This window comes from Peromyscus californicus, unplaced genomic scaffold (genome assembly GCF_007827085.1).
Source record: "Peromyscus californicus insignis strain IS unplaced genomic scaffold, ASM782708v3 Scaffold_22__1_contigs__length_63687245, whole genome shotgun sequence".
Lineage (NCBI taxonomy): Eukaryota > Metazoa > Chordata > Mammalia > Rodentia > Cricetidae > Peromyscus > Peromyscus californicus.
This window is the reverse complement of record NW_026294525.1, coordinates 8,335,258-8,357,976: the sequence shown is the minus strand read 5'-3', so window position 1 is coordinate 8,357,976 and position 22,719 is coordinate 8,335,258. Positions and strand designations below refer to the sequence as shown.

At 45.0% G+C, this 22,719-nt stretch overlaps 1 protein-coding gene across 1 annotated transcript in view; it reads left to right on the top strand.

The window, feature by feature from the left end:
* The window catches only part of Slc22a3 (solute carrier family 22 member 3), a 94,499-nt gene that overhangs the window by 40,375 nt on the left and 31,405 nt on the right, over positions 1-22,719 (top strand). Inside the window, exons 2-5 of the mRNA XM_052750846.1 lie at positions 2,850-2,953; positions 9,269-9,423; positions 10,578-10,746; positions 11,557-11,674. Coding sequence (XP_052606806.1) covers positions 2,850-2,953; positions 9,269-9,423; positions 10,578-10,746; positions 11,557-11,674 — 546 coding nt within the window. The remainder of the gene's footprint in view (positions 1-2,849; positions 2,954-9,268; positions 9,424-10,577; positions 10,747-11,556; positions 11,675-22,719) is intronic.

Genomic DNA, 22,719 nt, shown 5'->3' with positions numbered 1-22,719 from the left:
AAAAGCTAAAAGCTTAAAAGCCTCTAGTTCCTGTTTCCTCACGCCTTATATACCTTTCTGCTTCCTGCCATCACTTCCTGGGATTAAAGGTGTATGTCTTTCCCAAGAAAGTCATGAGCTCTCAAATCCTGGGATTAAAGGCGTGTGCCACAACTGCCTGGCTCTGTTCCTAGTGTGGCCTTGAACTCACAGAGATCCAGATGAATCTCTGCCTTCCAAGTGATGGGATTAAAGGTGTGTGTGTGCCATCACTGTCTGGCCTCTATGTCTAGACTAGTGGCTGTTCTGTTCTCTGACCCCAGATAAGTTTTATTAGGGTGCACAATACATTGGGAGAAACAATATATCACCACAGGTTTCTGATGTGTACACTCTGAAAATAGAATTGGATGTGGCTCCCTTGCTCCACACAGGCTCTCTTAAGAGAAAGACTTACATTCTTGTATCCCTGGTAAAGACTTCATAAATTTGGCGATCTAAGGTGACCTACTGATCAGTGTCAGGTTTAAGTCCCCTGAGGAGCTGTCAAAGGCACCAGGTACCTGGTTGGTGGAGAGGCCTCAGCCTGTGCAGCCCCCGGATGCCACTCTCCATTGACCTTTTTTCAAACACAGTAAGTGTACCCCAGGCTGGCTGTTGCAGCAGCGTGCAATGAATGCAGAGGATTAGGAGGCCTGGGGTGGCAACCCCAGGATGTTGAAGAGTGAGCTGTCACACTGAGCCCCTGACCCCCTGAGTCTGAAGTGTTCCCGGTACTGGAAACCATTGACACAAAAGAAACCAGCTTTGTAGAAATGAGGCCGACCTGAGGTTACCCTTCAAGTGTGCCTTATTAGAAAAGACTGTATCCTGATCACAGGCACCCTTGAGTGATCAGGTCAGGAAGTGGGAGATGATTAGGAGAGAGAGAGAGAGAGAGAGAGAGAGAGAGAGAGAGAGAGAGAGAGAGAGAGAGAGCCACCGCAAGTAGTGTGATGGGGTCCTGAAGGGAAGCATCCTTCAGTCCCCAGAATTAGCTGAGTTCACCTACTGGGGACAGCGGGATAGGTGCTTGGAAGGAGAGAGAGCTTCAGCCCCCAGTTTTGGCAGCAGCATGTTCTAATTCACAGAACAGAGTGGGTTTGGCTGTTGAGATGGCTCAGCAGGTAGAGATGCATGATCCCTGAACCCATGGAAAGAGCAAATGAGAGAACTGACTGCGTGGGTTTGTCCTCTGACCTCTACCTGAGCGCTATGGCATGGACGCGCCCCCGGCATGCGTGCACACACCCTCTAGACCCTAACAATTTTTTAAAATATCAGAATGAAAGCAGTTCATAGAAAGGAAGGCTAAAATGAAATTGTCCCCAGAAGAACTCTATTGGGACATCTATAGGTTTGTGACCATAGAGGGCCATGATGAGTCTCCGTGGGAGAGCATTTGGAGAGTGTATTAGTCTGGGTTCTTTAGAGGAACAGAACCGATAGAATGAATATAACACACACACACACACACACACACACACACACACACACACACACACACACACACCAATATATGGGATTTATTAGAAAGGCCTACAGGCTGTGGTCCAACTATTCTGACAATGTCTATCTCTAGATGGAAAGTCCAAGAGTCCAGTCTGATGACAACTTTGACATCCCCATGCCAGTACCAGTGGGGTCACCTCCCTTTGTCCACATGTGGCTAGGTCAGGGCTCAAGCACTGGATGATGGACACCTCCAGCCACCAGTCACCCTTGCCGAAGTCAGCTGGCAGTAGGAGCTGTATCAAGACTGGAAGCAGACCCCTTCCCTCTGATCATGCACCACTTCCCTAAACCCCAGCAGCTCCGCAGTGGCAAAGGAGCCTGAGAAATGCAGCAGCTGTCTTTGGCCCCTGGCATGCAGAGAGTTCAGAAGAGCAGGCACTATCTGGCCCAGACATCTCTCCAAGTATTTTAGAAAGTGTTAATAGGTATCTAATTTCAATTAACCCCATATAAATATGGGGTATAAAAAAAATCCTTTCTGATTGTTGCTCTTATGGAGGAGCAAAGAGGAAAACCAGTTTTATATTATAAAAGTTACGTGGGTTTGAAGACAATTTGGGGCATTTAAACTCAAACAACATGGAAGAGCTGTTGGAGGCTCATTAGGAGGGTCGCTCCCCCTGAGTGCAGTGTGTCTGTTCCTGTTCTCCCTAACCCGGTTATTTAAAGCTCAGCTGTCTGAAGCGAATCCTGCTATGCGGGTTTTTATACTTGGTACGTGCTGCTTGGTGCTTTTCTAAAGCAAAATGTTAGCTTTTCTGGTAGCAATCTGTTTGCTTTCTGAGTTTCTTTGCACATTTCTGTAGATGTGTTTGCCTCGTGTCTAACTCCAGTGGGCAATTATTCTGATAATTGCACACATGATTATAAAATTGGAATCATACCTTCGAGAACTTGAATTAATGACAAAAATCCTTTAACATTCAGGGTCATATTGCCACAGAAAGGTTTTAAAAATTAAATGTCAGTTTCTGTATAGTTCACTATGAGTAGAATTACAAAGCTCATTATGTTGGATGATGGCAGGGAGTCACCATAGCATTGACACGCCATATTCACACACAATAGATTGTCCTAACAACATTATTTTAAAATATCAGTATTTATAGTATACTAGGAATTCATTCCCTTGCAGTTATTTAAACTGACAAAAAAAGCACGCACAGATTAATGTATATACATGCATGTGATGCATCCTCAAATTTTACATGAGGCATATATAGGCGAAACTCTTGTAAAGATGGTTGACCTATATTGGAGAGTGCTCTGAAGATGAACCTCCCCAGGTATCTTCATGTGTATTTCTCTTTCTCCAGTTTGACCTTGTCTGTGCCAATGCCTGGATGTTGGACCTCACCCAAGCCATCCTGAACCTTGGCTTCCTGGCTGGGGCGTTCACCTTGGGCTATGCAGCAGACAGGTAGGTGTGGATAAGATAATCAAGTGCTTCACTGTAACACACGACCTATGTATGGGGAGGAGAATGCTTTCTGTTCACTACATTCAATTTTTTTGTTCCATTACCCAGGACATCCACACTTGTTTGGTTTGACTAATTCTTTCCTTTTCAGACTTCCTCTCCTTGTTCCTTGGTAGGAAAGGTGCCCTTGTGAGTCTGAACGCATCCCAGGAAAAACACTGGCCCCAGTGATGTCATGGCTCAGGTGACAGGCGAGGGGTGGATTTAGGGTGCTCGAAACAGTCCCGTGGTTGGGGTTTGGTTAATTTAGTTATGAGGTCAGCCACTCCATTTTTTTTTTTAATTCTTGTATTTTATTCTACAAATTGTACTGAAACTTTGAAAAGAATTTTTTTTTCAAAATTATTCAGGGATTGTCATGTACATTTCAATTCTTTTCTCAATGGCTGCAATTTGGAACTAGATTGCATTTTTCAAATTTTGATTTATGTTCATTTCACTTTCTGGTTTTTGTCTTCTTGGTTTTAGACAGGGTTTCACTATGTGTATTAGGTGAGACTGGAGCTCACAATCCTCCTGCCTCTGTCTCCTGAGTGCTGGAATTGCAGACATGCAACACCATGCCAGCTATTTTTACTGTAACTTTAATTTTTTTTTAAAATTGTGTTTTGCTTATGTATTTTATCCTGCATGATAGATAAACGTATCTCCTAAAATAACTTAACATTGGAGAGGACTCAAACTCTAATCAGGGCTGAGGGTCTTCCCTTACAGCTGACTTAGTTCTTCGGAGTGAATGAGCCATACTTAAGAGAGGGAGCTGTAAGTAACCCTGTCTCCTATCAGCACAGGATGAGAGGTAGTTTAATCGGCATATACCTACAAGAAGACCGTGTGGTGGGGGCCGGAATCGAGCTTAAGAATCTAGATGGGGACTTCCAAGTGAAGAGCTTTGTGTCGCCCCTCAGGCCTGACAAGTATGAGGCTGAGCAAACTATAAAGAAAGTCAGCAGCTCTGCCCAGCTGTGAGGTCTCAGGGCAAGCAGCCGCTCCCCAAATTGGAAAGCTAGGCAGATTCAAGTAACTGGTGCTTACTGGAACAGAGGCTGCTGGGTAATGAAAACCTGACCTGACTTGCTGGAGTGCTGGAGGAGGCTCAGTGTGTGAACAGCTCTGAGAGTGAAAAGCCTTAGGAGAAGATGGTTAAGGGTAGGTCAGTTGTAGAGGAAAAGGGAGGAAGGGAGGAAGGAGGAGGCCAAGAGGGAGGAGGGAGGAGGGGAGGGAGAAAGCAAAATCCAGGGAGACGTGGTCATCAGATTCCCTGGAGCTGGAGTTACAGATGGTTGTGAACCCTCGTGCGGGTGCTGGGAATGGAGCCCAGGTCCTCTGGGAGGACAATGGGGACTCCTAACTGTTGAGTCATCTCTGCAGCCTCATGTATGTGATTTTCACCCCTGTGAGTCTGCCAGGCTTTCATGGTGACTGTCAAGAGAAGTCCCTCCATGCTTCTATTCATACATAATGAGGCCTGCTCCCAGAACACACACACACACACACACACACACACACACACACACACACACACACACACACACAGAGAGAGAGAGAGAGAGAGAGAGAGAGAGAGAGAGAGAGAGAGAGAGAAGACAAATATTACAAAACCTCCCCAAACCAAGCCTGGTTAATTAGAACCTAATCTGCAGGTTTTTGAGTGTCAGATCCAAGGGATGAGAAACACCCATTCTAAGTCTGTATTAGCCTTCCGTGTGGGAGGAGCGAAAGAGACAGGCCCAGTCCATTCTACTCACCATCTAGTCCAATTCTAATCACCATATCCCAATTAAAGTGAAAAAGAAAAAAATGTCTGCAATGTCATTGTCCACAGGCTAAAGGAACAATTGAAGTTTAGTCACAGGGCATCCTAAAAAGCAAAGCAAAGCAAAACATAAAATGCCAGCAGACAAAACCACAGCTTGAACAGGGACAGCACACATCAGAACCAGACATGGGCATGGAAAGGATGTAGGAGCTGTCAAACCAGAAAAACGTAAAGCTGTGGTTAATGTGGTAAGTGATGGGTGGATAAAATACAGCAGGGAGAAATGGACAATGCAAACAACGATGGAAATTCTAAGAATCAAAGAGAAATGCCGAAGACCACACACTGTGAAATGGAGAATGCCATTAATGGATTTATTAGAAGACCAGACGTGGGGAGACAGCTCCGTGGGTACAGTGCTTGCTGAACAAGCACAAGGCCTCAGTTTGGATCCCCAGAACCCACATGAAAGCTGAGTGTGGTGGTACACAGCTGTAACTCCAGTGCAGGAGGGTGGGACAGAGACAGAAGGGTTCCTGACGCTTGGTGACCAGCCAGCCTAGATGAATCGGCAGGCTCTAACATCAGCGAGCGTTCCCCACCCCTGATGCAGAGTCTCATGCAGTCCAGGTTAGCCTTGACTGCTCTTTAGTCAAGGGTGACTTTGAACTTCTGATTGTTCTGTGTCTACCTACTAAGTTCCAGGTCACAGACACATACTACCATGTCCAATATAGGGTTTCCTGCATTCCAAGCAAGAACTCTATTACCTGAGTTTACACCCAGTCCATGACCCAGTCTCAACAAAACGGTTTTCAGAGTGGATCAAAAGAAGATCCAACAGTAAGTTGCCTACAAGTTATTCACTTTAAATATAAGGATGCCCACAGTGAAGGGTGAATGAGTGGGGAAACATGTACCACACTAAGAACAACCAAAACCAAGTAGAACTCATTATATTAATACTGGGATAGCATACTAAGAACAACTAAAACAAAGTAGAACTCATTATATTAATACTAGGATACCACAATAAGAACAACCAAAACAAAGTAGAACTCATTGCATTAATACTAGGAAGGATAAGCTTCTCCAGGGAAACACAGGGTTACTTATAATAATTTATTACTTATAGCAAAATAGAACAATCTTTAACATATATGTGCCTAACAACAAAGTATCAAAATACAGGAGGCAAAGGCTGAAGGAAGCACAGGGGGAAACAGATGAATCCCTCACTGTAGTTGGAGACTCGAATACTTTGTATCTGAAATGTGAAAATCCAACCAACACAATGTTATAATCAAGATGTGACTGACTTCAACAATACCATCAATCGACTGGACATATTGGACATCTACAGACCATGTCATCCAACAATAGCAAAATATAGGCTTTTCTTAAATACATGGGAGACATTAATAAAGTTATATTCTGGGCCATAAAATACATTTTAACAAAATTAAAGGAATAGAAAGTCATACCACATTTAAACTTTTGTCTCCAAGGAATTAAACAATAAATCTGTAACAAGAAATTGGAAACCCCCAAAATATTTGGAAATTAAGCATCCATCCATACTTCTGCTAACGGAGAAGAAATCTCAAGAGAATTTTTAAATATTTAAACACAATGAAGATAAAAACCATTTATCAGACTTTATGGGTGCACAAGGGAATTTATAGCACTGATGTATTCACTGGAGCATAGGACTGATCTACAACCCACAATCCGAGTTTATACACTAGGTATCATCAACAACAAAGATAACCAGGTTAAATCCAAAGTAAACAGGAGAAAGGTAATGACACAAATTAGGACCAAAAAGTCAAAGAAATTGAAAACAGTAAGTCAGTAGAGAAAATTAATAGAGTCAAAACCTAGTTCTTTGGAAAGCCCCCAAAGAATAACCTTTTAGACAAGCCAACTAAGAGAAAAAGAGACAGGATTCAAATTAATGATCGCTTAAAATGGTTTCAAAACCCATAGACTATAAAAACATAATAAAGGAAGAGTGTAAATGGCTGTATGGTCCCAGATTTGCCAAGATCAAGGGGACTGTTCCTTGAAAGACATACTCATGTAAGAAGTGAATTTATTATTATTATTATTATTATTATTATTATTATTTTGTTTTTCGAGACAGGGTTTCTCTGTGTAGCTTTGCGCCTTTCCTAGAACTCACTCTGGAGACCAGGCTGGCCTCGAACTCACAGAGATCCACCTGCCTCTGCCTCCTGAGTGCTGGGATTAAAGGCGTGTGCCACCACCGCCCGGCATGAATTATTTTAATAAGCCCATGTCTATTAAATAAATTGAGTCAATAGTGAATAACCTTCCTGAACAGGAAGTACCAGGTTCAGATTTGGAGCAGGTGAATTCTGCCGCATAGACAATAAATTACTCACAGTTGTCTCCATTTCTTTCGGAAGATAAAGGAGAAGAAACACTCCCTAACTTACTCTGTGATGTCAGCATTACCTTATTGCCAAAACGAGATGAACATATTGCCTTTAGCTTTCATAAACACAGATGCAAAAAACACAGGATAAGGGTCGGAGAGATGGCTCAGCGGTCAAGAGCACTGGCTCTTCCAGAGGACCCAGGTCCAATTCTCAGTACCCACATCTAGCTCACAATCAGCTGTAATTCCAGTTCTAGGGGATCAGGTGCCCTCTTCTGGCTTCTGCAGGCACTGCACACACACGGTGCAGAGATACACGCAGACAAAACACCCATACACTTAGCAATTTTAAAGCTAAATATATATTAGCAAGTGTGTGGAACCACAGAAACTGTTGTTCATTGCTGGTAGGTCACATTAATGGCACAGCAGAGGGGAAGCCAGCCTGTCAGTTTCTTGCAAAACTAAATGCATAGGACTAGAAATTATAGTATTGGTATTTACCCAACAAGGCTGAAAATGTACATCCACATGTAAACTCTCATGTGGACCGTACAGTAGATTTATGTATAATTGCCAGCCTTTGGGGCAGCTTAGATGTTTTTCAGTAGGTGAATGGATGATATATCCAGACAGTGGAGTAGTACTCAACACTGAAAAGAAACAAGTTAGGAACCCTAAAAAGATATAGAGGAAACTTAAGCCCACATTGCTAACTGAGTTCAAGGAGTCAGTCTGAAAAGACTACATACTGTATAATTCCTATAGAATCTTAGAACATTCCTACAGATCTGTAGAACAGTCTAGAAAACTGCCAACTATGGGGACAGTGGAAAAGTCTGTAGTTACCTGGGATGAAGAATGACTGCTAAGAACAAATAATGAGTTCCATCATTTTTGCATCCCTACTAGCAATGAGTTCAGGACATGAGACTCTTCCGTATGATGCAGAAGGGTGGATGTGTCCCACAGAATGTCCAACACAAGTGTGAACCTTGGGTGGGATGAAGCTCCGTGGTAAAGCCCCTGCTCTGCTTGTGTAAGGACCTGGGTTTGATCCCTAGCGCTAGAAAATGAACCCCGAAACCCTAGTGTGAGCTGTAGACTTGTGTAATGGTGTGCCACTTCAAGCTTATTAATTGTTACAGAGCATCACTCAGCGGGGGAATCCGTGATAAGGCAAGCCGTGAATGTGTGAAAGGGAGGGGTGCATGGGAACTCTGTCTTTTGTGCTTAAATTCTGCTTGAACCTACTATTGTTTTGAAAAGTAGTGTTGACTTTTAAAACGTGTGGATAAATTAAGGCTGTTTCCATCTCTGCCCTTAATGCAGAGATGCAGAAGCAAGAATGTTGTGGAAATTTGTAAGGAAAATGAAAGCTCTCAAAGGGCATTGAGGATGAGCTCCTGTCAGCCCCTCACCTGGCGAGACTCCGGGACTCAGTTCACAGCAGACTGGGAAACTGACCACAGCACCCTGCCCATTTGTCTGAACTATTTAGCTATAGTTCTATAAATCACAAAAAAAACCCCAATAACAGCACACACTGATCAGGAACTTTATAGAATCCCATTTGCTCCTCTTTACCACTCCCTAGGGAAAAGGGGTGGGTGGGAAGCAAAGAGAACCTGAGTCTGAGAGCACTGAGGAGTTTGCCCAAGGTCATGACTGCTAACTGGATGGAACAAGATTTAAATGGAGGCTTCTGTAATGTGCCACTGCTGCTTCATTGTGTCCCTACCTCCCTGATACTCCACCCACAAAAATGACAGCAAATGTCAGGGCCAGGCCAACAGGGAAACTGTGCAAGAGCAGTGTGGTGGAGAGGGGCACGGCTGGGAAATCTCTAGTCTCGAGGGATGTGTTGTGGGCTGTGCATTGTGTAATGTTATTCCAGAGATGAGTTCCATTTGGTTCCATCTGGTTTCATAGGTATTACTACCAGTATTGTGTACCGCGATGGTAAGTTACAGAGGATGCATATTTTTTTTTCTTGCACATTTGACTTCTTTTTGCATCCTGTCTCATTCCATTTCTGTTATATTGAAGACCATGTTTAAGGTTCTCTCTCTCTCTCTTCTTTCTCATGAAGGTACGGCAGGATAGTCATTTACTTGATATCCTGTTTCGGTGTTGGCGTTACAGGGGTCGTGGTGGCTTTTGCACCAAACTTTTCTGTGTTTGTTATCTTCCGCTTCCTGCAAGGTGTGTTTGGAAAGGGGGCGTGGATGACCTGCTTCGTGATTGGTAAGACTTGTTTTGCTGCAACCACTCCTGTTCGAGAACTAGAGGGGAGGGGCCTAGCTCAGCCACCCCCCCCCCCCCCCTCCGTCATGAAACCCTGAAACCCAGAGACCGTGCTGCAGGGCTTCCACAAGCAGGACAAGGACTTGGGGTGGGATTCCAGCTGCTACGGAGACTGGAATGCTGTTTTAAATTGGGAACCAGATATAGAATATGGAACACTGTCCCTTGCTTATGTTACTTTGGTCTGGGCTGCTCCCTTTGGCTCTGATTCTAGTCCAAACCAGCCACCTACGTTAAGTGGTGGAGGATGTACAACCAAAGCAATAAGAAAGGTCATCTGATAGCATTGTCCCAGATGTTTGGCTTTCCAATCCCTCCCATGACTCCTGTCGGAGACCCTACAGGATGCTTTAGATACCAGAAGCTCTCTTGACGGGGCGGGGAAAGGAGGGTACAGGGAAAGACTAAAAGTCACTGGCTGGAACAGAGATAACTGAAGTGTGTGGCATTTTTAACATGACCCAAGTCTATGTGGATGTTCAAAACTGAATTTAGGGCAGCCACAAGGCAGCTAGCATGCCTCAGGATGATGAAAACAGAAAAACCAGTTAGTGGGAAGGTGCAGAGGAGGTCAGGATTCCAGCGACAAAATTTCCCAGGTGGATTTTAGAGATCGGTTACATCCATGAGAAGTCAAACAATGGGATTCCTAATCTAAACTGTCTTGGATGGTGGAAAGTACGGGCAGAGTCTGATATCCATGGCAGCTCTCCCAGAGAGACTATCATGTACACATCCTTAGAGTTACAGTGGTAAGGTTGAGCTAGCTTGCTGTTTATTTTGATAGTGACCATGACCTTCACAACAGCCATGTTGAGATGACCTAAAATCAGCACAGGTGTTTCTTGCATTCCTCAACCATACCCAGAGGGTGCTGGCTTGGCAGCCTGAGGATCAGGGCAGAGAATGGTGGGAGAAACGCACGAAAGGTACCCGGAGAGCCGTCGTCAGAAGTCCGGCACCTATGGAAGCCTCCATGTCCTTACGTTCTAGAGCATTCCCGTAGTGCAGGTGGATTTTTGACAGGTGTCAAGTCTGTTTGTTTTGGTGTTGTCTGAGAGCTCCCCTAATCTCTTGTGTCTGTTTTCCTCCAGTGACAGAAATAGTAGGTTCGAAACAAAGGAGGATTGTGGGAATAGTGGTTCAGATGTTCTTCACCCTCGGAATCATCCTCCTGCCTGGAATTGCCTACTTTATCCCCAGTTGGCAGGGCATCCAGCTCGCCATCTCACTGCCCAGCTTCCTCTTCCTCCTTTATTACTGGTAATGTGATTTTGGTCATCATTGTATTTATCCCACTGCACATGAACGTAGAGCCAAACCAACACAGAAATGAAGGCAATAGACAAGATCGCTAAACCCCCAGAATGCCCGTGGCTTAGGGAATTACTAGAGAATTTTGACAATTTACAAAGATTATTGGCAGCTTGACTGACAGTTGTTACCACCAATAGTAAAATACCCCAATACAAAATTCCAGGTTAAGTAATTGCATTATGATTTATCCCTTTGCAATGCTTTCATGGGAATTATGAGATAACAAACTCGGTTATTTCGCCTTGCAGATTAAATATGATAAAAAATCCATTAAGCAAATTAACATTCTTTGATGAATAGGAGGTTAAGAATGTCAGAGAAATAAATGATCAAGATGTTCCGAATGTGTGCATTTGACTTACTGGTGGGGAGGGTGGAATATAATTTATTCCTCTCATTGAATTTTAATGTGTGGATAAATCAGGCTCCATGCATAAGGTAAAGACTTTGCCTTCTCCTAGATATGAGCTAAGCCCTAGTCCTCTTCATATTTGTAATCAGAGACACAAAACTACAGGGTTCCCTGTGCTTCCAAAAGCTGTGTACTGTGGAGAACCTTTTTTTGTAGCCAAGTTAGTGTTTTTCCCATTCATTGTAAATTTGCAAAGAAAATTCATTTCTGAGAGCCTCTTTGCAATCCTGGGAACTGTGCTAACTTGTAAGCTAATTGCTGCAAGATCCTTTTGGCTAGAAAAACTCACGAGCTTCTGGGTTTTCAGATTTCTAACCTAATTCAAGGGTCCTCTCCCTCACCAGGGTTGTTCCTGAATCTCCACGCTGGCTGATCACCCGGAAGGAAGGAGAAAAAGCTTTGCAGATCCTGAGGCACGTGGCTAAATGCAACGGGAAATACCTCTCGCCAAATTACTCAGAGGTAATGTTAGTCACCACCGGTGATAAATTGTTGAATTGAGCGAAGTAATTCTTTACAACTTCTGTGCTTCGCTCTCCTTCCTAAAACTATGCATGTACATTATTAAACATCTGACTATCCTTTTTAGTTGAGGTTAATTGATCTTTTCAGGTCACATTTTGATAGTCAGTTTGAAGTGTGTGAACTATTGTTCTTTACTGTAGATGTGTAGTGTCTCCTCAGTCACCTTGGTCATAAAAGTTAGTGATGGTTTTTTCTCGACATTTGAACCTTTCTAATGAATTGGGTTCTGTTCTACTTGTTTCTCTTATTCCCCCTCACCCCCACCCGTGCTTGGGATCAAACCTGGAGTCTTGCACATGCCAGGCAAGCTTCCACTGAGCCATATCTGTAGCCTGAAGATTTGTTTTTACGGTAGCCTTAGAAATGCTATTTATTCACACGAGATTTTGAGCAATAATGCAATATTTGAGTTTTAGACTTAGCATTTCCTTCCCTTTCTTTTCCCTCTCTTTCTTCCTTTCTTTCCCCGCCCCTTTACTTTCTTTCTCTCCTTTCCTTCACTAGCAAAAACTTTGGGATGACTCTCTCCCTGTCCTCACCCCTAACCTCCCTGTCTCCCCATTCTAGAACAAAAAGGAACACAGCAAATGAGCAGCTCATTATTTGTTCTTTGGAAGGTGTGATGAACAGCTTAGGATACAGCACATGTTTCAAACAACCCCTGAATGATAAACATATAAAGAATCAATGGGCGTTCATAGGCCAAGTGAGCACAGAGTAAAGAAGGGTTGTCACTACAGGAAGAGTAGACAACAATTTTTAGAAGACACGAATCTTGGTTTAAACCTTGAAGAATGTTAGCCCGCCCACACTTTTCATCATAGAATTCCACTTGTTTTGATGAGGACATTCTGATTTAAAAAAAAAAAAAATAAGCTAAGAAAAACTGGGATTGGTTGGTTCATCATCCCCTCCAGAGTCTTCAGGAGCTTGGTAGACATCCCCACCCTCATCCCTGCCTCCTCCTCCTCCTCCTCCTCCTCCTCCTCCTCCTCCTCCTCCTCCTCCTCCCTTCTTACAGGATATGGCAAGCAGTAGCCGCTGTGCTTATGAAGGTGTTGATAGTCTAGTTTTCGGTGGTGCACACTAGTTAAGAACAAGACTGCAGGTTTAGTCATCTAAAATGTTTAGCAAAGAGGCAGTGTGACCTAAAAACCATGAACTGCTAAGATATGCTTATTCTTGTTACCCTTTGAACATTTGAGATGGGAATTCCTTTTAGAGGAAGAAATAGTCCACCAGTCTGTCAGCCTCCTTTTATCTCACTGTAGGTCCTCACAGTGGGATTGAGGTTATGATTGTGTGTGTTTAGGGTTTGTGTGTGTGTGTGTGTGTGCGCGCGCGAGTGTGTGTGTGGGTGCACGTTCATGTGGGGATGTATGTATGTGCATGTTGATGTGAGAGAACACACCTTAGATGTTCTTATGGCACCAGGCACCTTTCTTTTTGAGGCAGAGTCTCTTGTTGGCTTGGAAGTTTCCAAAGAGGTTAGGCTGGCTGGCCAGAAAACCCCAGGGGTCTACTGGCCTCTGCCTCCCCAAAGCTACCATTAGAGGCCTGACATTTTTCTACCTGGGTCCTGGGGATGAAACTCAGGTCCGAATGCTTGCAAAGCAAGAACTTGACTGAGCCGTCTCTCCAGCCCTTAGTGTTAATGGCTGAGCAAATATGTCTGCCATCCACTTAGCAGCATGCTGAAGAAGACTCTGCACACACAGTCCCGGGGTGCAAGATCTAGATCAAGGTTTGTGAGAACTTAGAAACAACAGCTGCCTGCTGGTGGCTAATGAAATAAAATGCTACAGCCATCTATCTAAGTGTGGACAGATGTGCTGTTCCACACACGGTGCTGTCTGGCTCAACACTGCCCTCAGAGACTCACGGTGAAGGTCATGTTAGCAGGGGAGAGCTCAGCGTTCTACATGACGGTGCTTGTTGAAGATGCAGTGGCCTCTGAGTCATCGTGGTTCGTGTTTAAGGCCAAATAGGCAAGGGGTTGCCATCCACAGCCAGACTTGATTCCCTAAGGAATTTATTGTGATACCCTAGCTCTCCTGTTAGCATTTTGCTACCAAAGCTACATTTACTCTTTCTGTGTGTTTTAGTCTAATGATAATTTTCTTTACCTATTTTTTTTCTTTAAAATTTGTTTTAATAAAAAGAAAGGTTTATATGTATAGGTGTTTTGCCTACAGGTATGTCTGCACACCACATGCATGTAATGCCCACAGAAGTCAGAAGGGGGAATCAGAGCCTCTGCGATTGAAGTTACACATGGTTGCCAGCTGCCTCGTGGGTGTTGGAGATTGGATCTGAGTCCTTTGGAAGAGCAGCCAGTGCTCTTAACTGCTGAGCCATCTCCTTAGCCCCTATGGGGGGAAATTAATACAGAAAATTTCAAGCATATTAAAATAGAAAAAATAGGTTAATGAATCTCTGTCCATGTATCACATAGACCCTTTAATTGCTGGCTTGTGACCAAACTTGAGGTTTCTCTGCTCTACCTTCTCCCTCCCCCCAGGATGGCTATCCCATCTGCCATGGAGCCTCATCTTGGAACATTTCCCTCTGATATAGACGCATAAACATATAACTCTGGGGTCACAGGTGCCGTCCTTGGGACACTGACATGTGAATAGTGAGATCCTCATTTGCCTCAGACTCACTGCAGATTATCAGACTCACTGTAGATTCAGCTGCTGGGAATGAGAGTTATGGGGAGAGCAAATCAGAAGGGTGGTGGCATCCAAAATATAGCCTCAATATTATTATTCTAAGAATAAATGATTAAACACAGTTACCTACTGTGGCACTTAGCTTTGCCAACTGGACACCCAGGAGGCACGCGTGCCTTCAGGCACACTTGTGAGGGATTGCTAGACTGAGGTTAGCCTCTGAGAATGCCTGTGAGGAAATGTCTTGATTGCATCAATTGATGTGGAAAGACTATCTTAATTGTGGGCAGGACTATGCCCTGGGTGGGGATCCCCGGCTGCAGCAACTGGAAAGAATAAGTTGAGTGTTTGCATGCTTTGACTCATCAATGTCTGCTCTTGACCGTGGATGTATTGTGATTGGTCCTTTTGAGCAAGCTTCAGCTGCTGTGACTTCCCTGCCGTGATAGACTGCAACCTGGAACCGAGAGTTAAATTAACCCTTTCCTCCCTTGGGCTGCCTTTGGCCCAGGGTATTTCGTCACAGCAATGAGAAAAGAAGCTAAGATATCTAATATCGAACAGCAGGATAGTGTTTCCCCAGTCCCTGACTATCTTATGATGGCTTGTAGCTCTGCGCTGCCCTAACAGCCTCGTGGAGTTTAGATGTTGTGATGGTTGACGTGTCTCTTTGAGTTCTCTATAAGTTTGTCTTTTCTTGCTTTTCCAAACAGCTCCGAGAGTGAAGAATCTTAAGCAGTTTTTATTTAAGCCAAGTTGTCTGACCTGTAGCCTGTGGGCTGCCTGTGGCCAAAGGAGAGCTATGAATGCCTCTAGTGGAAAAATTGAGAACTTAAAATATTATGAGCTTGTGTGTGATTTTTTTTTTTTTTTTTGGTAACTTGATTGCCCCATTCTCTGAAGACGATAACTTCCTGTCCCAATGTCAAGAGACTGATCATAGTTTCTTGATTCCATTTCCAAGAACCCATTAACATGACCTTCCGTCTTTGTATTCCCTTTAAGTTTAGCAGTTAGAACTAGAGTTTACTTGAGTTCAGGCTAGATATTTTTGGCACGCCTACTTCTTAAGTGGCTCAGTACATTTTCATCGGAGGTATCTGCTTGCCTGCTTGTCTCTCTGGGGATGCCTTGGTGGGACTGACAGTCATTGCCTGGGTGGATGAACTCACCAGAAGTTGCAAATGACTTATTCTCATGCCATTGCTTATATAGCAATAATCCTTATTGCTGCATTTATTCCTGGAATATTTGTATAGATACTAAGTTTTCTTCCCAACTTTTGGCTGCCCTTGCGTGCAGTTGTCTAGGAGTGGATGCTGCATGCCTAGCTCTTCCCTTGCCAAGGAGTGCATTGGTGCCCAGCGTCTTCTAACGGTGTCCAGTGAGTCACATTCTTTAGTCTCCTTGTAAATTTGGACTTTGGCAAATTACATACGTTTCAGACCTTCGTGACTGTTTTTGGTCATATCCTGTTGATGCTCACGTTGCCTCATCCTGGGCAGCTAAGCCTTCCTGTGTTGGGCCTCCATCCCTCCTGCGTTTTCTGGGCATTTCCTTGCCTTTGAGTTTGGTGACATTTTCAGGCTCCCCTTCCAAGTTGCAGCCTCATATGTGGAACCCCCCATTCTTTTGGGTTTTAAACATGTCTTCCAACTGAAACTATCCCTCAGACCCCTCCCTTTACACGTGCATGTGTGTGATGTGCATACACGTGTATGGGTGTGTTTGCAGGTGTGCATATGTGTGTGGAAGCCAGAGTTTGATGTCAGATGACTTCCTTGATTGTTTTCTGTTTTACCTACTGAGGTGGGGTCTCTCTGAACCAAATGCTTGCCACCTCAGCTAATCCAGTGAGCCGGCCTCCTCAGGGTGTCCCCTGTCTCTGCCTCCCAAGAGCTGTGATTATAGGTAGGGTGCCGTGCTTGCCCAGTTTTTATGTGGTCTCTGGGGATCAGATTCCAGTCCTCAGGCTTGTGCCACAAGTGTTCTACCCACTGAGCCATCTCCCCGGCCCCCAAACCTTTATACATCAACTCAGAGAATTAGCATTTTCAGTGCAAAACCTTGTGCTAAACTTAATTAGGTCAGGATGAACCACAATTTCCTATGTCAAACGTTCTTCGATTTCCCACGAAACATAATAAGGTACGAAATACCTTTATGATAACCCAGAAATAATGGCCAGCAGCACAGGCTGCTGGACTCTGACACCAAGATCAAAGCAGGGTCCTATCACAGTTTTTGTGCTATGATAAGCATGGCAGATATCAATTACTCACATACCAGCTGCTTAAATAAGTATTTCGGGTGTCAATGTTAGGACTGTGTTTACACAGTTACTTCAGACATCAGAGTCAGCGTTTACCTGCATCTCACTCTCATATACCCTCAAGGACATTCGGGCCTAAGGTGGGATTGGACAGTGCTTTCTTATTCACACACACACACACACACACACACACACACACACACACACACACACACCAAAAACAAAAAACAAAACAGACATTCGGGCCTAAGGTGGGATTGGACAGTGCTTTCTTATTCACACACACACACACACACACACACACACACACACACACACACACACAACAAACAAACAAACAAAAAACCCTTTTCAGTGAATCCCGACTTTTATAAGTTATCATTTTGTGCTTGCTTTGTCCTTTGAGACCTCTCTCATTCCTGCCTCATCCTTGAGGTGCCCACCCTAGGGGGCAGAGAAGCTTAGGATGGGGAGGAAAAAGTCTGGCTGGATTCAGAACAGTTATCGGCTTTGGCAGCTCCGTCCTCTTGGAACCTGCCTTGGCCGCCTGCCGAGTCCAGCCAGTCCCACTGTTGACCAGCAGGGATCCTAGGAACCTTGCGTATGGCTCTCCAAGCACGCTCTAGATTACAGAAGGTAGCCGAAATTCAGTACAAACTAGGGTCGCCCCCCAACCAAGGCTTTAGCAAATTCAGGGAAGAAATGGGAGGAAACAGCTACTTTGGATCTGAGCCCAGCTCTCAGCCAGAGGCAATATTGTGTGGGCGGGTTATTCAGGAAATATCACCTCCGTTGTTATTTCTGTTTCTGGAAGTATTCTCTCACTTGTTGGTTAATGTTTCACATATTTGCTGTACCAAACAATGCGTTTCCAAACGACACTTCTGTTCAAGTGTATCATGCAGTTTGACTCTATCCACACGTGCCGTAACTGCCTTCCGTTGTATCTCAAATGAATGGCACTCATCTCATGGCCCCAAGCTCCTGGCTGGCCCAGGCTTTGTTGAAGAAATAGCCTGCAGCACAAAAAAACAGGTGCTCCAAACACCGAAGTAACTAATGCCCACTGAGAACACAAGTCCCCAAAACAGAGCTGAAAGCCCAAATAGGAATGTGGTTTGAGCTCATGGAAAGGTCTGTAGACATTGGGGAGAACCAGTGGGTGGGTAGGATTTTCAGTAGTGAGCAGTGTATGTGAAGGATTAGCTTTACAGCTAGACCAGCTGTCCTCTGACTTTCAACCTTTGTGTGCTGTAATTGTTAAGGGGGACTTAGAAACAGGAATAAAATCCTTAGTACCCCTGCAGTAGTTACGGTGTGGGCAGAGCGACAGCATGGTGGGCCTGACAGTGTCTTTAGGAGCACCCATTGCCCGGCATGACCACTAGATGAAAATCTGGCCACATCTCTTGCTTTGCTCATGGGGTTCCAGCACATTCCAGTAACTGGATTTTTTCCCTTTGGTATCAGTTTGAATTTACTTCCCGTCATGTATAACATGCTATTTCTTGTCTGCCACCTGGCCAGAGATGACGCAATTCAACTTCCCACTCTTACATGATGAAAGACACTCGGTAGTTTTGTGTGAAAGAACTGAATGCCATGTGTGCAGGTGGATGGTATGAATGGTCCCATTGAACACCAGCACTTCCTTGAGAATAGGGTCAGGTACTGCATGCTTGGGGTCACAGGCACGGTCTATTGGTGAGTGATGGAGAGACGGGCTTATTACCTTTTTGTCTTATTGTGAAAAGGTGTTATGGGGGTAGTATTCTGCTTACACCCTCCCTGTAAAAACATACCTGCCAGCTGCGTCCATGGCCACTTGACACACACTGATACTCTATTATGCTTCCCCACCCTGTGTCAGACACAGCTACCTGACTTGACTGGGCTCTGCTGGTTCAGGGCAAAGCTCTACCAGGCACTAGCTTGTGCTGCTCTCTTGCTGTCCCACCTACCACAAGGACAGCACATCCTGAGCCAGTGCTGTTCTTGGATGAGAGTCTCAGGATGGGCAGAGACACTTTGGGGTGAGCTGCCTTGTAGATGGTGACCTGGAGTTTCCTGTCTCCTTAGAGACCACAGCACACTCATGTGTCTCTAGGAACTGCAGAGATGAGGGGAGGGTGTGGTCTTCCCACAGCTGAAGTTCACTGACATCACTGGCCGATCACAACGGCACTGTGTCAGTTGCCAGAGAAAGAGTCAGCACACATCTGGCTCTTCAGAGAACTTTTGATTGAGGTAGGTGAGCTCACTACTTGGAAACGCTCACATCTTCTCCCTCATTCCCATATGACAAAAACACTCCTGGCTCTGTTGATTCTGGGTGCACAGATGCAAAGGCCATGACCTCGAGGTAGGTGGGATATTCTCCTGCCCTCTGACATTGGCCTGGGCTGGCTGATGTGATGTAGCTAGTTGTAGCTTGCCAGATGCAGTGCGGCTGGGACTTGAAAATACTTGTGTGGCTGGACCTTATATCTCTGTACTTCATCCAAGGATAAGAGGAAAATGTTCCCGGGCTCAACTGATGGTCCCAGAGGATCCTGAGAGAATCTGGAGTACAGTTAACTCCAACAAAGATTGCCCAAAACTAAACCAGGAATCTCCAAATCGACCCATGAATGTGAGCTAGGCAAAAGCTGATTGGCTTGTCCGTCCTCAATCGATGGGTGTTACGCAGCCGCCTTTACCAGGAGCTGACTGAGGGAACAACAGTCACCACTGCACTGAGCTGGACTGGAGTCTGTAGGTAGTAACTGTGGCAGCAGTTTTGACTGAGGGATTTTAAAGGCCTTTTTCCTTCTGCAATCCTGACCTCTCCCCAAATGGGGACAATTCTTAGAAAATGTAGCTGGCTACAACTCTAGGTGACAAAGCCTCTGAGACCACAGGCCTGAAGGTCCACGCTCATCAATGACGTTGTCATGCCATTCTGGCCCAACCATCCCACAGGCTTGATTATAATTTCCTTAGGAGCTCACTGCTGAGAGCTGATCTACAACTTATCAACACACACGCACTCTCCTAGACAAGCTCCTTGGAAGTTCCCACAGTAGTATGTTTAGGTGATACCAAGAATGGACATTTTTATGAGCTTCTTGATCCCAAAGGGGTTTCTTTGGGCTTATAATTATTATCAAAGATCCTAATAGGAAAGGTTAAAACCTCGCCATCTCAGTTACTAGACAGACTTCCAGCTCTTGAGCACTGGGCTCACTCTTTTGAGTTAGTGAACCGCTGCATAGACGGTAATGTTGCCATGGAAGGGACCTTCCAGTTTGAGAATGCTTGGGAAGTCCCTTTCTGCAGCAGTGGGGATGTGTCTCCCAAAGGGCGATTTGGTCTCCATAGCCTTTGCTCATTACAAAGGAGAGGCGTGTAATGTTTCTGGCGCCTGTAGAGCCCATGGGGGCTATGTGGTATTTTAGTCCAATTTCTGTGCTGGTTTGTTTTTGGTTAAGGTTTGTTTTATTTTTAATTTTGTGCATGTGTGGAGAGGGGTATGTGCAAATGTTGTCTGCAGAGGCCAGAGGTGTTGGATTCCTCCAGAGATGGAGTTGCAGGCGGTTGTGAGCTGCCTGGCGTGGGTGCTGGGAATCAAGTTCAAGTCCTCTGGAGAAGCGGTGTGTGCTCTAATTGCTGAGTTGTATCTCCAGCCGCTGTGCTGTGTTTTAAATTGCTGTATTGAGTTGTTGGCTCCAGACTGAGATACAAATACTCTCACACAAAAGGCCAAAGGGTTTCCAAGCCTGTCCTGTTTCAGTTCCAGTATAAACTGGAGACAGTCAGGATATTAGAAAGAAACTCCTGGAAATCAAGCCAGAGCTAACTCTGCATTCCTTCCCCTCACAGAGTGAACAGTGCTGGTCCTGTGAGGGACACTATCACCCCTGCAGTGTCCTCTGACACTGACAGCTTTAGCATGCCATCATGCTCGCTTTAACTCAGATATTCCTGAGGGCATGAAAAAGACTGAGACACTTGATAATGCACAACACAAAACAGGTCTTTTAGCCATGGCTTAGCTCAACAGACTTCAAATTTTAGAGAATGGTCTGAGTCCTGTGAATACTTTACAGGATCTTTGGGTATTTCCATGGTTTCTTTAGTTCCAGCATCTTTAACTTTCTGAAACTAGACACTGCTGCATCAGGTAGGAAAGCTGACCAAAAGCATGATGGAAAACTCATCATCCACTGTGATGTCCAGAGCAAAACAGGACGCCTTTGCTCCTTTCCCAAGCTTGACAAGCAATAACTTTCTTTCACTCAAAGAAATCCTGCCCAACAGCTTCCAGAATAATGGCCTCGTTGAGGATAGTCTAGAGCGTCCTGTGGCTTTTAGAAATGCAAATGACCTGGGCCTGAAGGAGCCAGCCAGGCTTTCAGGATGCCTCCCCAAGGAGGGGTGTTCTGTGCCAGCAGTAATGCTGCAGGGGCCTCTCTATAACTCAAACTCATTTTCCATTTGGAAGTAACTGGATCCTGTCTCTGTCAACTTTTAGTGATTCCTTCTTAATACAAGTTAAAGTTTGAAAAGTACCCGTGAGAGCTGTGGACAGAAAACTCTCGGCATTACCATTCAAGGAGCTTCATGTGTGTGGTTGTAGCGCCCACTCTGACCTCAGAGGATGCTTGCTGAAGTGCAGTTTTATTTTTATCTTTTTTTTTGGGTGGGGGGGGTTTCAAGACAGGGTTTCTCTGTGTAGCTTTGCGCCTTTCCTGGATCTCACTCTGTAGACCAGACTGGCCTCCAACTCACAAAGATCTGCCTGGCTCTGCCTCCCAAGTGCTGGGATTAAAGGCGAAGTGCAGTTTTATTAACAGAGCCCAGAACAGGTAATATTTGGGGAGGGTACAGTGAGGTGACCAAGTGTCCCCATTTTCCCAGGACTGGGCTATTCTTGGAGCTGGGTACTGAGAAGGTCTTAGACAGCTGTGGGGGAGTCATTCACATCCATTGTGGGTCCTTGTGTGTGTGTATGCATATGGAGGTCAGAGATCCATCTTGGGCATCATGCCTCAGATGCTGGACCGTCTCGTCTTAGTTTTTTGTTTTTGGGATTTTGTTTGTTTGTTTTATGTTTTTTGTTTGCCCCCCCAACCCCCAACAGAATCTCTCACTGGCCCAGAGTTGGCTACTCAGACTTGTGGCCAGCAAGTCCTAGGGGTCCTCTTGTTTCCTTCTGCCTGGCAATGGGTTACAAGTGGGTGCCACCATGCCTGGCTTTGTACACAGGTACTGGGGGTGTGGCTCAGATCCTCATCCTTGTGTGGTAAGCTCTTCACCTGTGCTGCCTCCCCACCCCACATCTGCCCTTTCTAGAGACGACTATTGTTGAATGCTGTCTTAGTTACTATTGTCTTGCTGTGAGGAGACACCATGACCAAGGCACTCTTGCTTGCTTGCAGTTTCAGCGGGTTAGTCCATTATCATCCAGGCAGGAAATGAACAGGCGTGGCGCTGGAGCCAAGATCTTTCCATCCTGATCCACAGGCCGCAGGCAGAGAGTAGAGACTGGGCCAGATGTACGTTTTTTTTGAAACCCCAGGCCCTGTTCCAGTGTGTGAACCTATGGGAGCCATTTTCATTGAAAGCACCACAAATCTTCCCTCTCCAGAGGAGTTCTGGCCGCAGACAGCAGTTTCCACTTGGAAGAACTAGGGAATGAAGTTTTTTCCCCTCTCGCTTCCTCTGCTCTCAGAGTCTGGCAAAGCTCACCGGCAGATGTGTGGGTTGAGTTCCAAGCTCCACGTGGTGACAGTACACTTGGTGGTCATTCATCAGTTATGTAATCTGGGAGTTAGGGGCTGCCCTGTGTTCCTCCTCAATAGCTGACCTTGCTTTTGTCCTTCAGAAGCAGGGGTCCCTTCTCCTCCCCACATCCCTGTGTATGCAGAGATGCTTCTGCCTGTTTCTGGCCCACTCCAGTCCCTTCTGACACAACCAACAAACTAAAATACAAAACAAAATGAATGAAGGACCACAGGATTGCTTTGTTCTGTTTGGTTTGGTTGCTCTATTTT